At 32.3% G+C, this 16914-nt stretch overlaps 1 protein-coding gene across 1 annotated transcript; it reads left to right on the top strand.

Moving 5' to 3' along the window:
* The first annotated feature begins 83 nt into the window (after positions 1 to 83).
* Positions 84 to 15142, top strand: LOC127698754 (distal membrane-arm assembly complex protein 2-like). The gene is made up of 6 exons (XM_052202420.1): positions 84 to 105; positions 7725 to 7822; positions 9061 to 9189; positions 9653 to 9873; positions 11876 to 12038; positions 14510 to 15142. Exons 1-6 carry the CDS (start codon positions 97 to 99, stop codon positions 14856 to 14858), a joined length of 969 nt encoding a protein of 322 aa, XP_052058380.1. The 5' UTR covers positions 84 to 96; the 3' UTR covers positions 14859 to 15142.
* The last annotated feature ends 1772 nt before the right edge of the window (positions 15143 to 16914 follow it).

The following is a 16914-nucleotide window of genomic DNA, read 5'->3' as shown; positions in this document are numbered from 1 at the left end:
CATGAATAAGCCTTTATATTTCGATGTTTTAATATGCAATACATTTAAAAGTTTACAGTCTTAAAAAAATATTTTCCGAAACTTAAGCGGCTTAAAATGGCATTGGTAAGACAACTTATTTTTTTATAATAATCCAGTCGCAATGCCTAAGTCTTATTCAATGTTTATTATATAAAACTACACTGTGTATTCATATATTGTGGTTTTATGTCAATATTTGTATTTATTATTGTGTCCACTTCTGGACATTGATAAAACTTGTGATTTGATTTTAGATGTCTCTGTGTAGCTATAGTCAAACCTATATTTGAAGGTGAGAATACTGACCTTTAACTTTAAAAATGCACGAGTATTACTACAGTATGACACAAAAATTAGGGTGACCCGACAATACAGGTGTTCCAATAGAGGTGACCTTTATAACAGGTTTGACTGTACTTTCACATTAGTAGGAAGGCGTCCCAGAAAAAAAATTAAAATAGCCTTGCAAGACGTCATAATTATTTGGACTACTTTCACATGTGAACTGAACTTCTGTCCTGAAGTATCCTGTGTATTGTATTTTCGACCTACTAACATATTTCTCCGAATTTTCCCTTTTATCATGTTTATATGTTTGAACAAAGACATGCCTAACATTTTGAGAGTCACTAGTATACTTGTGCATAAAATAATTGTATCCGAAATATATTTCGATTTTAAATAATTTTTTTTATTTGAGTTCATTAGATCGATGGCACATTGTTGACAAAAAATAGCGTCTTGTGTTTTCCACCTATCTAAGAAACTGGTCCAAAGTCGGAAGGGACATGTCATACAAATCCGGAATTGGTTATAATTTGATGCCAACGTCTATATCAAATTATTTAAATTGTCAGGAGGCGATCAAACTTATGACCTAATGAATTAAATGGTTACATATACAACTTTAAGATAAAAAATATTATTTTGATATCTTGACTTAGTAGTTGTACACATTTCACATGAGGCACTTTGGAAGCAAGTTTGATCTTGTATACAGCTGAGACTACTATAACACATGTGTTATAGTAGTCTCAGTATACAGTAATTTTTTGTTCAATACTTTAGTGAAGACATTGTGGAGTGAGTATTGTCTGTATTTCCAGTGACAGACTGTCAATGACTGTTGTTTCTGTAAATTAAAATTAATCGATATTTTATTTTTTTAGTAAAAAGCTGTAAGGATCATGCAGATTTCCGTATTAAAAATAACTTAAAAGTATTACAACTAACCACCTGACAGTCATGTGACGTAATGACCTGGATGTAAACTACACGTGCAAAAAGTCCCCCTGCCATATTTCTATAATATTTGTTTATTTTTTATAGATTCTTTTTGAAGGTAAAAATAGTATAAGTAAAAGGGTACAAAAATGTGATATCAAATAATAAAACGTAAATACTTAATTACAGTAACTTTACTTGGAACATCTTAACCACCACGCAATTACAGAAACTTTACTTGGAACATCTTAACCACCACATGGTATTATTTGATATTGTTACTTACTATAGCAGCCGAATATGACGTCACGCGGACATGTGCAGCATACAGGAAGTGTATGTAGAATTAGGTCGAAAACATAAGACGGTCGAAAACACAATACGAGACGATATAGTCTAGACAACTTTCGAATTCATGCACTTTCCCGTACATCTATGTTACAATGCTTCTGTTAATATGTCATATATAAGGGTCCATTCGCCCAAAATCATGTTCGCTCCCATTCTCGTTCGCACCCACATGTTCGCTCCTATTCTCGTTTGCCCCCTTTCACGTTCGCACCTCACACATTTGCACCCTGGGTCCGTTCACACTCTTTTTAAAGGTTTTGTGTTGAATAAGTTTTTAATCGTGCTTTAGTTAGTGTATTGATATAAAATAAGGCCAAGGTTTTTTAATTTGTTGGTTTATGGATCCACTGACCCTAACAAATACATCTTCCCTGAAATATAAATAAAAATATTCTTTTTTATGAAATTAAAAGCATTAAACATTAACAGAAATGATTACACATTGTGTTGACAAAAAATAAAAATCTAAAAATAATCCATTTACGTATCTAAAAATAGACAATCATAACTGACCTTGAAATGTTGTTTGGGCAAATAATTTTGCAGAACGAAAACTGTGTTAAAAACCCATTACAATAAGTTTGTTTTCCTGTTTTGTCATTATTCCGTTAGATTTGTCATCTCATGGATGAAATGGACCCGTGCAAATGTGAAAAACAAAACATCAAGTTAAGAGTAAGAGATATTCACAGACAATTTGGAAATTTTTTGTTTCATATATTGAAAAAAAAGTTCCTCCATTTGGATACCAAAAACGGGAATGCATGACAAATGATGAAACCGATATCCTCGACTTTCCAGTGGATGAGTCTTCTTCGTTTTTGACACGGATGGTAAAGTCTTATTTTCGTATGACGTGTTTACAATTGTTATTTATTCACCATGTTTCCTGAAAGGTGATAAAAAGCAACGTGGAGCTGTTTTTTCTTGTTCGTGAAATGATGATTTAACCTCGTGTTTGTCCGTGGACATACCCCCCTTTTTCGAAATTATATTACGATGGCATACATTGTATGTTTAAAGGGGCACTAGCTGTCAAATTCATGTTCACCGATTTGACTCAAATTCTCATATTTGATTTATAACAATGTGAAACATTTATCCAAACTATTAAAAGTCAAAAAACAAAAAGTTAACAGGACATGGGCATGATAACACCTAGCTTCATTTTGTGTTTATTGTAGTCTTAGACGCCATCTAATTAACTATGGAGTTGACCTCCAAAGTCATCAGATGACCATATAAGCGATGTAAACATAAATAAAGATATAAATAGATTAAGCGAACTCGTGCTATTGGATTTTTCTAGGTCTGTTTAATTTCATATTATAGATTAAAAATAAATGTTTATCATCGTTTTTACCTGTATAAGAATGATTTTTTGTGGATCGGATCAGTCAATCAAATGATTTACCTTTGTTTCACTTTCAATGTTGACATTCTTTTCCTTTGAATAACTTTACACATACAATTCACGTGTTATCCATCTCTAGCTAAGGGGTTAAATTGAAGTTCACATGAATACGGATTCAATGAAGTCGAATTATTCACTTGCAAGTGAATAATTCATCCTGTTCATCATCAATGTTTCTTAGCTTATTTTGACAAAATTGAACCATACTGGCGGCTAAAAACGAATAATTATTTCACTATTTCACTTTCATTAATGATTGAACAAAAAAAAATCATATATTAGATTTTTTATATATCTCGTAGCTAGTGACCCTTTGAAACAACTGAGCAATAATATTTGGAACTTTTTTCTTTTTTTTTTCCGACCGACCATTTTTTTCATGTGAAAAATCAGTAAACCAACAAATTTAAAAACCCTGGCCTAAAGAAAATATAAGTTTTTTTTTATTGTTTTAAAATAAAGTGACATTCTAAATACGTTAACAGGTTTTCTTTTGTGAATTATTTTGAAGGAATGGATAATGAACATTGTCATGATGATCAAAGACTAAGTTATTTGGCTCTAAGACTTGTAAAAGAAAGGCAGAAGATTCCAAATGACTATCAAACTCGTCACAAGCTGTTAAAAATAATTATCTTTCATTTTTTATACGACCGCAAAAATTGAAAATTTTTTGGTCGTATATTGGTATGACGTTGGCGTCGTCGTCGTCGTCGTCGTCGTCTGGCGTCGTCCGGCGTCGTCCGAAGACACACTGGTTTTCGCACTCTAACTTTAGTTTAAGTGAATGGATCTCCATGAAATTTTACCATAAGGTTCAATACCACGAAAGGAAGGTTGGGATTGATTTTGGGGGTTATGGTACCAACAGTTAAGGAATAAGGGGCCAAAAAGGGGCCAAAAATAAGCATTTTTGTAATTCCAGACAATAACTTATGTGTAAGTGTATGGATCTCTCTGACATTGTACCACAAGGTTCCATATCACAAAGGGAAGGCTGTAATTGATTTTGGGGGTAATTGCCTCAAAATTTTAGGAATTAGGGGCCAAAAAAGGGGCAAAAAACAAGCATTTTTCTAGTTTCATGACAATAACTTGTGTGTAAGTGTTTGGATATTTCTGAAATTGTACTACAAGGTTCCATATCACAAAGGGAAAGCTGGGATTGATTTTGGGGGTAATTGCCTGAAACGTTTAGGAATTGGGGGCCAAAAAGGGGCCAAAAATAAGCATTTTTCTAGTTTCCAGACAATAACTTGTGTTCAAGTGTATGGATCTCTCTGAAATTGTACTGCAAGGTACCATACCACAAAGGGAAGGCTGGGATTGAGTTTGGGGGTGATGAATCATAAGGGGGTTCAAAAAATTTGGGAGGGGGGATTTTTTTTTTTTCTTTTTTTTCTTTTTTTTCCTTTTTTTTTTCTTTTAAAATTTTCCATTTTAAGTTGGTTATTTCTGATTAATATTTAAAAGCAAATAATAATGATATGGTAGGAGTTACACACCAAACAGGATGTGTAAATTATTATATAATAAGTATTGTGCAATAGCAAGAAATTTTCAATTGCACAGTATTGCACAATTGCAAGAAATCTTCAATTGCACAGTATTGCGCAATAGCAAGAAATCTTCAATTGCACAGTATTGCGCAATAGCAAGAAATATCCAATAGCACAATATTGCGCAATAGCAAGAAATTGTCAATTGTACAGTATTGCACAATAGCAAGAAATATTCAATTGCACAGTATTGTGCAAAAGAAGATACTTCGTATAAATTGCTTATTTCTTGATCAATTTCAATGGGGTTTTATTCTTGAATTCTTGGGGTTCTTTAATATGCTGAATCTAACCGTGTATTAAGTTTTTGGATTTTGGGCCCCGTTTTTAAATTGGTCTACATTAAGGTCAAAAGGGTCCAAAATTAAACTTAGTTTGATTTTAACAAAAATTGAATTATTGGGGTTCTTTGATATGCCGAATCTAACCGTGTATTTAGATTCTTGATTATGGGCCCAGTTTTCAAGTTGGTCCAAATCGGGGTCCAAAATTAAACTTTGTTTGATTTCAACAAAAATTGAATATATGGGGTTCTTTGATATGCTGAATCTAACCATGTATTTAGATTTTTGATTTTTGGGCCCCGTTATCAACTTTGTCAACATTGAGTTCAAAAGGGTCCAAAATTAAACTTTGTTTGATTTCAGGGTCCAAAATTAAACTTTGTTTGATTTCATCTAAAATTGAATTATTGGGGTTCTTTGATATGCCAAATCTAACCGTGTGTTTAGATTTTTAATTTTGGGTCCCGTTTTTAAATTGGTCTACATTAAGGTCCAAAGGGTCCAAAATTAAACTTAGTTTGATTTAAACAAAAATTGAATTCTTGGGGTTCTTTGATATGCTGAATCTAAACATGTGTTAAGAATTTTGATTATGGGCCCAGTTTTCAAGTTGGTCCAAGTTGGGGTCCAAAATTAAACTTTGTTTGATTTCAGCAAAAATTGAATATATGGGGTTCTTTGATATGCTGAATCTAAACATGTATTTAGATTTTAGATTTTTGGCCCAGTTTTCAAGTTGGTCCAAATTGGGGTCCAAAATTAAACTTTGTTTGATTTCAACAAAAATTGAATATATGGGGTTCTTTGATATGCTGAATCTTACCATGTATTTAGATTTTTTATTTGTGGGCCTGCTATCAAATTGGTTCATATTGAGGTCAAAAGGGTCCAGAATTAAACTTTGTTTGATTTCATCAAAAATTGAATTATTGGGGTTCTTTGATATGCCAAATCTTACCGTGTATTTAGATTTTTAATTTTGGGTCCCGTTTTTTAAATTGGTCTACATTAAGGTCCAAAGGGTCCAAAATTAAACTTAGTTTGATTTTAACAAAAATTGAATTTTTGGGGTTCTTTGATATGCTGAATCTAAACATGTGTTTAGATTTTTGATTATCGGACCAGTTTTCAAGTTGGTCCAAGTTGGGGTCCATAATTCAACTTTGTTTGATTTCAACAAAAATTGAATATATGGGGTTCTTTGATATGCTGAATCTAAACATGTATTTAGATTTTTGATTTTTGGCCCAGTTTTCAAGTTGGTCCAAATTGGGGTCCAAAATTAAACTTTGTTTGATTTCAACAAAAATTGAATATATGGGGTTCTTTGATATGCTGAATCTTACCATGTATTTAGATTTTTTATTTTGTAGGCCCGCTATCAAATTGGTTCATATTGTGGTCAAAAGGGTCCAAAATTAAACTTTGTTTGATTTCATCAAAAATTGAATTATTGGGGTTCTTTGATATGCCAAATCTAAACGTGTTTTTAGATTTTTAATTTTGGGTCCTGTTTTTTAAATTGGTCTACATTAAGGTCCAAAGGGTCCAAAATTAAACTTAGTTTGATTTTAACAAAAATTGAATTCTTGGGGTACTTTGATATGCTGAATCTAAACATGTGTTTAGATTTTTGATTATGGGACCAGTTTTCAAGTTTGTCCAAGTTGGGGTCCAAAATTAAACTTTGTTTGATTTCAACAAAAATTGAATATATGGGGTTCTTTGATATGCTGAATCTAACCATGTATTTTGATTTTGGACATTGGACCATAATAGGTAAATTAAAAAAATTGAAGTTCTTAGACCACATTCTTTCTGTGTCAGAAACCTATGCTGTGTCAAATATTTAATCACAATCCAAATTCAGAGCTGTATCAAGCTTGAATGTTGTGTCCATACTTGCCCCAACTGTTCAGGGTTCGACCTCTGCGGTCGTATCAAGCTGCGCCCAGCGAAACATTTTATTTTCATTTAAAATCTTCATTGTTTTTATTCCTACCAAGCTAACTACTTGTATTTTACTTTACACCAAACACATAACAATAATTCCAAATTAACTTTGTAAATACAAATTAACAGTAATCTTAAATAAATCACAATTAATAACTAATCATCTAATCTCAAAAAAAAAAAATTCTTTTAAAAAATTTACGAATTTCATTCATGAAAATATAAATATTTTGATATATACATGTACATCTAAAAAACATCTTATAATTCAACTGGTATTTGAATAAAAATAGGGTGCCAATGAGTTTTGGGAGCGAACGGACCCAATACCGTAAGTCACAGAAAGAACCAATTATTCAATGACGTCATGTTCATCCATTGACCTGGGTTCAACCAATTCATAAAAACAACCCCAGTTTGGTGTATCAGTAATAAATGTTAATGGGAACCATAGAAATTGCCATAAACAGGTTTGGGCTGCTCTCACAAACGGAACATTTTGCTGTTACTACATGTAAAAAAAATATTTTGGATTTTTGGAAATAACTATTATTGTTTATAAGCAATTGATTTCATGGAAAATTGTGGTTAGGAATCGTGAAAAGGAGAAAAGATACTAAGGGACATGGGTGCAATCAAAAACAATGAGACAGAAAAAATAGACAGCACAATTGTCATAAGTGAAAAAAAAGATTATTAATATGGAGACAACTGAGTGCACAAAACAAGTACATGTGTACACAGAAAACTAATCCTTATACTGTTGATTATATTGCCTGATAAAACCAGGTAATTAAGTTAGAAATCACAAGAAGATCTAATTTGAACTTAAATTTCCTTGATATCTAATTTGCATGGAAGAGTAAAATCTCATGTTGTACATTTACAAAATTCATGAAATTTATAATTTTTTTGCAGAGGAGAGTGCTGTGTAGACACAGTCTATCAAAGATCAATCCTGTTTGTGTGATTGTAAAAAGAGAAGCCCATGGAAGCACAGAAGAAGAAGTACCAGAGTAAATCATATATTAATGAATCTTTATTTCTATAAATATGTCGTAAATGTGGGTAGATGTAATTAAACCATGCACAAACAAATAAATTATGTCACAGTATGATTTATTTATTCATACATTTTTTACATCAAAGCAAGCTCCAGATGGGAGGTAATCCTGCATATACATTAAAGATTTAACAGGTTCTGTTAATTTACAATTTAATCTTATATAGCAATGTATGGCTTGATTGAATATAACAAAATATCTCCCTTTGATATTTTTAATGACATTTCAGTTTCTGCATTAATGCTTTGAAGTGCAACCTAAAACTTTACAGGCATAATAAGTTTCAACTTTTATCATGATTAATGTTAGTTTGTATGGGGTTAACAGAATAGAGAATGATGACCTAAAAATATTATGAATAAAGAAAAATGAGCAAAATAATATGGAATAGAGAAAAATGGGGTACATAAGTATGAAGTATAAATGAGGGAAATGAAAGAATTAGGTAATACAATACTGATTACAGAAATGAACGATGTAGAAAAGAATATTAAGCAGTTCTTCTTCATTATGTCTGTAGTGTTTTAAGATTGCTCTTCCATTTTATATGTGAGAAACAGAAATTTCCTTTCAAAATTTTAAAGGGAAATAATTTTGTATAGCTTGATTAAGCTTAATATAAATAAGAAGATGTGCTTTGAGTGCCAATGAGACAACTCTCCATCCAAGTCATAGTGTATAAAAAGTAAACAATTATAGGTCAAAGTATGACCTTCAACACGGAGCCTTGGCTTACACCAACAGCAAGCTATAAAGGGCCCCAAAATGACTAGCGTAAAACAATTCAAACAGGAAAACCAACGGTCTAATCTATATAAAAAACATGAAACGAGAAACACTTATGAACCACACCAACAAACGACAACCACTGAACAACAGGCTCCTGACTTAGGACAGGTGCATACAAATGCACAAATAAAACATGTATAACCAGATATAGTTATGTTACATGTAGCTGAAACTGTAGATTTACAGATACTGAGGGAATAAAAAGCCAAACTTACATTAATTAAAAAGATGGAATATATCAAATGGAAATGTATTTGTAGCTGAAACTGAAATTTCAACGAAAGCAAAATGACTGCATTTTAAACAAATTGATCAACAGTTGTGAACTAAAAAATTTGAACATACCTTATAGATAAAGCTTATTCTAAATGAAATTGTACTGTTGACTAATTGTGTTTTAGGGAGAGAAAAAACAGATTTGATGGATTTCAACCTCACCACTACGCTTTTTTAAACCAAGATATAAACTGGAAAATATTTGTACATAAAGCGAAGCTGAAAACATTTGAAGCTTTGAAAGAAAACCAGAAGTAAGAATGCCTCTAATGAAGTCAATGTGAGAAAAGCAATTTTCGCTTGTATGCCATTTATTTTAATATGTTTAACTGTCAGAGCTTCTTTTTGACCTTTGGATTATGATGCTGCAAGTGGGTATATGTCAGGCCCTTTCATTAGGAGGCAATACCTGGAACTTTTACACTTCTAAACAAGTGATAAGTCCTGCCATACATTAAGGAAGTTACATACAAGTTAACTGTTACAGGTATTCGTAGGATACATATAGGAAAAAAACAGAATAGTACCAGTCCCTATAAAAGATAATGAAACCCCTGTTGACTTTTAAAGGTTGAATAGTACAAATTTGGGAGTATTTCAAACTACTGTAGTTTATTCTTGATTTATCATACTAAAAATAATATAAAAATTGAAAAAGGAGTTAAATCAGTTTTTGATACATTTGTTTATCTCCTTTTAAACCATTTATTTTTTAAGACGGAAAAAGAAAAGACATGATACGTTGGGGCCAGAATTAGCAGCAGCCCATTTTATTGTTGGAAGAGGAGGAGCAGTTAAATTATTGGACAGAAATCGTTGGATAAGAAGGGATCATACTGGATCATATACTTTACCAAGATGGATGATGGACAATATGTTTGTAGAAGGAATTGATGCTTCTTACTCTGATTTGTTGTATGAAGGGCTTGAGAACTTAGGTATTGATATTTGTCGCGGAAACTGACAAGAAAATTTTGTACTGTGGATTAATTACTATTTGTGGGATACCAATTTTTGTGGTTTTCTTGGGTACAGGTAAACCACAAACTTGAATGATCAATGAAGGACTTATTTTCTATACGCTTGTATGCAGACTTTGGTAGAACCACAAAATCAAATATCCATGAAAATACATTTTTTCCTCAGTCCAAGATAAAATTGATATCCATGAAAATAAATGAATTCACGGTATACCATGAAGAAAATGTGTTAGCATAATAGAAAATGAGGGTTTTTTTTATGTTAGACAATAATACATAGACCATTGGAAATACTTACAAATTTACATATGGTCAATTGGCTTATCCAAACCTGAAATATGATTTGATTTGATTTTGATTTTTGTGTTTTTAATGCCACTTTTAAGCACCGCTTTTGGGCTATTTTGTGGCTGCCAGTTTTTATTGGTGGAGGAAGCCGGAGTGTCCGGAGAAAACCACTGACCTTTGATAGGAAAACAGACAATCCTAGTCAATTAAGATTGGAGTCGAGTGCACCCGCACGAGAGGGGTTTGAACCGACAACCTCAGTGTTGACTGGCTAGTGATTACAGTAGTAACTACTTAGACCACTCGGCCACCGAGGTCCCCCTGAAATATGAAACAGATATTGTGATAAACTTCTACATTTTTAAATTTTTGCATTGCTCATGTCTAGGTAATCAGAAATATGATTTTAAATTATTGCATTGTTCATGTCTAGGTAATCAGAAATATGATTATAAAATTAAATCAACATCACATATGTATCTGAGAGCATTCTATTTACTAGTTTAGGGGCAAGGGTCAACTAAACTAAAACAATTTAAGAATGATAATCTAATCACCATGGTCATACAGTTGAGGAAGGTTTGCCTCCCCTGACTCACTTGATGTATTAATTAGTTTCATATGTAAAAACCAATTATTTTATGATCCATTTTGTTGAGGAAAGGATTTATATAGGCTGAGCCTTTATTCAATCCCTTTGTTTAAATTTATTTGATTTAAACAATAAAATCTTTGAATTTGAATAAATCAAAGTGAGTTGCTTCAGTTTTGAAAAAATTTAAGAATAATACTATTATTGCAATTTCAGAAGCCAAATAATACTTCTGATCACACACCTTAACTTTATTCCTTGAAGAATTTGACTAAAATGACTTGTTTATTAAGTGGTTATGAATTATTGTGTAGACATTGAGCTGAAGTAAGGATTGTTTATAGAATTACTAATCCAAGATTTTAAATAAAGAAAACATTTAACATGTTATTCAACTACACATTAATTCATGAATGTGAATAGTTCAAGAGTTAATTATCTGTGTTGTTTGGTCAAGAGCTGAGAATAACTTTCTACATTTGAATTCTTGGATTATTTATTCTCTTGAATATATTAACTTTGGACTTATAATGGAAATAAAGTAGAAATTCCAAGGAATATCTTTTTCTACAAATTCTCAAAAATGTCTTGACAACTATTGTTGTATTATGTCAGAGTAGTGAAATTATCAGTTTTTATTTTACTGGAAAATCTCAGTGATTCATTACATCCAATGTAATACTATTGCATAATGGCAAGTTGCAGATCAAATGTAAGCTTCATTCCTTGTGACTTACCTATTGTGATTTCACAAAACTATGACTGCTTTCAGTCATTCTGTAGGTGGATGACCTACTTTTGGCGGTTGACCTACTTTTTACAAAATTATGTAGGTCTTCATTCAGCAGAATAATTGAATTGTTGACATTCCAACAGTTTCAGTTTTTTCTTTGGCATTCTTACTTGATGATGTAGGGATCTTATTTTTGTAATGAAGGTAGTCTGAACTACTTTTAATATCGAAAAACGAAAGACATTTAAGAAAGGAATTGATGTCAAAATGTAAACTTCCTGACTGCCTTAATGACATACTTTTGCAAAAGGAGGTTTTTCAATGAAAGCATAATTGATATTTTTCAGAGGGATTAAATGAACTGAAATTCTTGAACTTAAGCAACTGTAAATATATAGATGATTTTTGCCTGTCAAAACTTCAAATGTTTGGTGATACTCTAGAGGTCCTTGATGTTAGTGGATGTGAGAGAGTTACAGAAAATGGCATAGCATGTGTACATCATCTACCGTAAGTTATTTTATTGATTATTGGACATTGTCATATTTAAAGGAGTAACTGTTTTATAACGCATTTTTATTTGAAACCATATAATTGCACAAGTTATGTTATCTGTAAAATTTAGTCTGTTCCCTCATTAGTATATTCAATGTATGTTTTATAATTTGATGGTTGTAACAATTTGAAATTGAGATGATTGCTGCTGATTTTACTCATCATCATTCGTTCATTATGGACACATTATAAAATATCCTACAATATATGTTAAAAAGTGGAATTCTTTTTTTCTCCTTATCTTTTAATTTTTTGGTTCTTTTCAGTTGAGTGTTGTGGTATATATTAAATCTATATACTTGTAAAAGTAACTATGAAATCACACTGTAAATACATTTACTGTAGTATGAACATTTTTAATTACCAGTAAGTGGAATGCATCAATTGATTAGCTGTTTGCCTTCATCTATTGTGTGTTTATATTTGCTTTATTTTTGTGTCTCTGTTACTTAATGTGAAATGCATTGAGGACATGGTTTATGTCATATTAACACAGACCATGATCAGTCACTAGCTTCATATTCTGAAATTTTTCAAGGGGCCAGCCTCCTTTACCATTAAAGATCATGTTTTCTCAGTTTGATATTTTGTGTATTTTGACCCCCATTTCATGATTTAGAACCTTGATTTAATCATCAGGTGAATTTAATGAGTTACCCTGCTGGTATATCTTAGGTACTTTGAAATTGTTCTAACTTTGTTTTAACTGATTGTTATGCATTATTGATTATTGTCTAGTAGAGGCATTTCATGCAGTCAAGAAAGCAAATATTAATAATGAATTAATTTGTTAGGTTGTGCACTTTGTGGCAAAATTCAATCGGATAAAGGGGTAGGTTGGGTAGAAATATTTACCCTTTTAAAATCTGTAGCTAGATCTTATTATTGTACAGACAGTATTGCATTTTTACAATCTAAGGCATCCAATTTGAGCCCTTCATTCTTACATAGCTGCAAGATGACTATGTACTTTCTTATCTGAATATAATTTTTTTTTTTTATCCAACACGGCTGAATGGATATTTCCTTAGCAGAAGTTATTGGTTTTTTTTGTTAAAAATTGAGGTATGTCCAGTGCACGATGTAGTGACGATATCGCAGATATTGTCAACTTCGTTCATGATTTATACCTGCTCGCAACATTTTCTTACTTGTTGTCTACATCGTTGATATCGCCGACATCGTTCTTCTTGCGGTCTACATCGTCCCCTTTCCTGTCTACATCGTTGACATTGTCGACATCGTCTACATCATCCCCTTTCCTGTCTACATCGTTGACATCGTGACGACATCGTCTACATCGTCCCCTTTTCCTGTCTACATCGTTGACATCGCCGACATCTTGATGTTGACAACATTGTGACAACATCGTCTACATTGTTTTTCTTGCTGTCTACATTGTTGACATCGCCGATATCGCGATGTTAACAACATCGTGACAACATCGTCTACATCGTCCCCCTTTCCTGTCTACATCGTTGACATCGCCTACATCGTTTTTTTTTAAATAAAGAAGTGTTTAGTTTATCAATTTCAATTTCAAATAATGTATTTATATTACGCCTGTGTCGATGTTCTTAATAGTAGATCTTATTTGGACAGTTTTTTAATGTTTGCAAATCTCTATCCTCCTCCTCCTCCTCGTCCTCCTCCTTCTCGTCCTCCTCCTCCTCCCCCTCCTCAACATCTTTGCGATGTTGACATTATAGATTACGTTGTAATACAGTGTTTTGACATTGTCTTTTTCGCGATGTCGGCAATGCCAACCATGCAGAGACAAGATGATAAAAGGATATCGACAAAGTAGTACAACACAATGTCGACATCATTGTATTCAAAATTAACAATGTAAACACGAGTAATGTGTTAGCGATATCGGCAATGTCAACGATGTAGACAAGAGTATGAAACGATATCGACAACGTTGTACAACATCGTGTCGACATTGTCTACTTCGCGATATCGTCAATGTCAACGTTGTAGACAAGAGTATGAAATAATATCGACAACGTTGTACAATATCGTGTCGACATTGTCTACTTCGTGATATCGTCAATGTCAACGATGTAGATTAGAGTATGAAACAATATCGACAACGTTGTACAATATTGTGTCAACATTGCCTACTTTGCGATGTCGACAATATTGGTACTACTTTGTACACTGGACATGAATGTAAAAATTAGGCCGATAGTTTTCTCATTTGAACTGCTTCACCTTTTTCATGTCCAGGCCTTTAATAACTGACTAAACAGTATGTGTTTTTCTCATTGATGAAGGTGGTACAATGACCTATAATTGGTTAAACCCACTTCATTTGAATTCTGGTGAATGATTGTCTCATTGGCAATCATATTACATCTTCTTATTTTTATATGCAGATAAGAAAGTACTAGTCATAATTTTTTTGTTTTTTTGTGTTTCAGAAATCTGAAAGTTTTAAATATTGCTGACACACCAAACGTGAAACAAAAAGAAATATTGACAATTTACATAGAAGAACTATTACCCCAGTGTATTATATGTGGTGTTGATCATGTGTCTATCAGTCAAGGTGATACAGACTCTCTTGAACATGAAGAAATGTCAAGTGTTTTAGACACTAATAAATTTATAGAAGATTTAGTACGAAATGAAGATGTCACAGCTGAGGAACTTTTCAAGGAAGCCATAGAAAAAGATCATCCCCAGAGCCTAGAAAGTGGTAGAATTTCTAATGACTTTGATAGTAAACTTTCACATTCTGAAATGGATAAAGTGAAGATAACATCATGACATATTTGATTTATTAAACATACAGTACAAACTTTTACAGAAGTGACACATTTTTACAGTTGTTTTATGTAATGACCTTTTCTTTAATTTAATTATTTGTACCTTTAAATATGTCAGAACGATTATTCAGCAATAACTTAGCATAAAACATGGATGATGATTTTTGACAAGGAGTAATTGTCCTTTGACCTCTCTCTCATTATGGTTACATTTAATTGTTGTTATTTATACAAACACTTCTGTTTTAATTATTGATTGTTAACATAAATGATTTCATCTCTTGACCTTTTTAAATTTTGATTACAGGTAATTTTGATAGACTATTTTCATATTACCGACTTTTGATTCCGAAGTTTATATTTTGTCGACAGGTTACATACTCTGTGGTAGGACATCCTGGTACCAAGTCAAGTAAGAGTAACGTACAGAAGTAAAATCAAACTTTCAATCGGTACAATTTTGGGGGAAAATTAACTGCTTCATATTTTCTTTACACGAGAAAATTATCGGAAAACAGTAAACTTTCCCCTCAAATTACACCAATTACATGTTTGATTTTACTTATTTTGGTTGCTTGTACATGACTGAGTACTAGGATGTCCTACCACAGAAAAGTCAACCTGTCGAAAAATTATATAATCCGGAGTCAAAAATCGGTAATATGAAAATAGTCCATTGCTTTTACAGGAAAACTACATACTTCATTTGTTTAAAGTTACATGGCATTCACATAAATTACATAACTGAAACTAATAATGTGTTGTTGCTGTATAGTAACATTAATTTTATTTTCTTTAAGTATAGTTTGATGCCTTTCTTTTACAAACTTTTACATCCATGAAAAGATTGGCCTAAAATCCACTAGTGTTTGACATGACATACATGTACCATCTTTTGACTTTCCTTTCAATTAGTAACTGTTACAAATTTATGGGTTAAAAAACTGTGTTGCATTCCCGAATTGGGCCACAAATTCTAGAATAGGCTTCAATGGAAAAAAAGGTATGAAAATCTTCACAAACATCTCAAAGTAAAAATAAAATAATTCTTGGTATGAACATGGCCTTTGTTCCATGGCCTATATGGATTCCATGTTTGTTGTCTGAAGTTCATTATAAGCTCAGTTGGGAAATGTTTTTTTACAATTTTCTCTTCAATACCGGTATTAGACAAAATGAAAAGGACTATTATTACATATAAATGCTGTCTTGTTTTTTGATAGGAAAGATACATGTAATTTTTACAGTTCACAGGAACTCAGACTTTTGATTTTTGCTATGTTCCTATCCAGAATTGAACTACACATTTGTCAACATCCTAGCATTATATTTACAAGACCAAATCCATACCTCTAAAAAAGGTATTTCATTTGGGCTAGTGTTACTTATAGACAAATGTTAATAATATACACGATGTAAGAAGCATGTGAGGATTTCCTTTGCAGATTTAAATTAATACAGGATTGCTGATCTATTAAAAGATACAAACAGTCGGATTAATTATAATATTTGTAGATAACAGCACATAGGTCAATCTATAATTGTAACAGCCACTATGTTCCGTCAGTTACTTTGTTCCGGCGGAACTTTTCAGCTAGTTATTTCGTTCCGATGGAACTTTCCAACTAGTTGTTTTATTCCGAGTGTAGTCGAAAAGTTCCGGAAAAAAGTAGCTAGTTGAAAAGTCCCGGAACAATGTAGCTAGTTGAATAGTTCTGGCGGAACAGAACAACTAGTTACATCGTTCCGAATATACCATATTTCGTCCTTTTTGTAGAAAGAGGGGGAAGAATGAGTATCAGTATATATAAGAGCAAATCATTAATTTACAAGAATACCCAACGCACTGAAAGGGGTTTCTTTGGGGACGAATATGCAAAATTTAAGTTGTATTTCATAGCTCACATAAAACGGAATAAGTTGCATTATCATGCAAATTTAGTATTCATAGTACCCTCAAGAGAGGGAAGAATACCCCCTCCTCATGTGATTCTTTGCATCAATTCTCCAAATGGAACTTTGTGACTGGTTGATAAGTTCCGTTGGAACTTTTGGGC

The sequence above is a fragment of the Mytilus californianus genome, unplaced genomic scaffold (assembly GCF_021869535.1).
Source record: "Mytilus californianus isolate M0D057914Y unplaced genomic scaffold, xbMytCali1.0.p SCAF_4, whole genome shotgun sequence".
Taxonomy (NCBI): Eukaryota; Metazoa; Mollusca; class Bivalvia; order Mytilida; family Mytilidae; genus Mytilus; species Mytilus californianus.
This window is presented reverse-complemented; position numbering and strand designations above follow the sequence as displayed.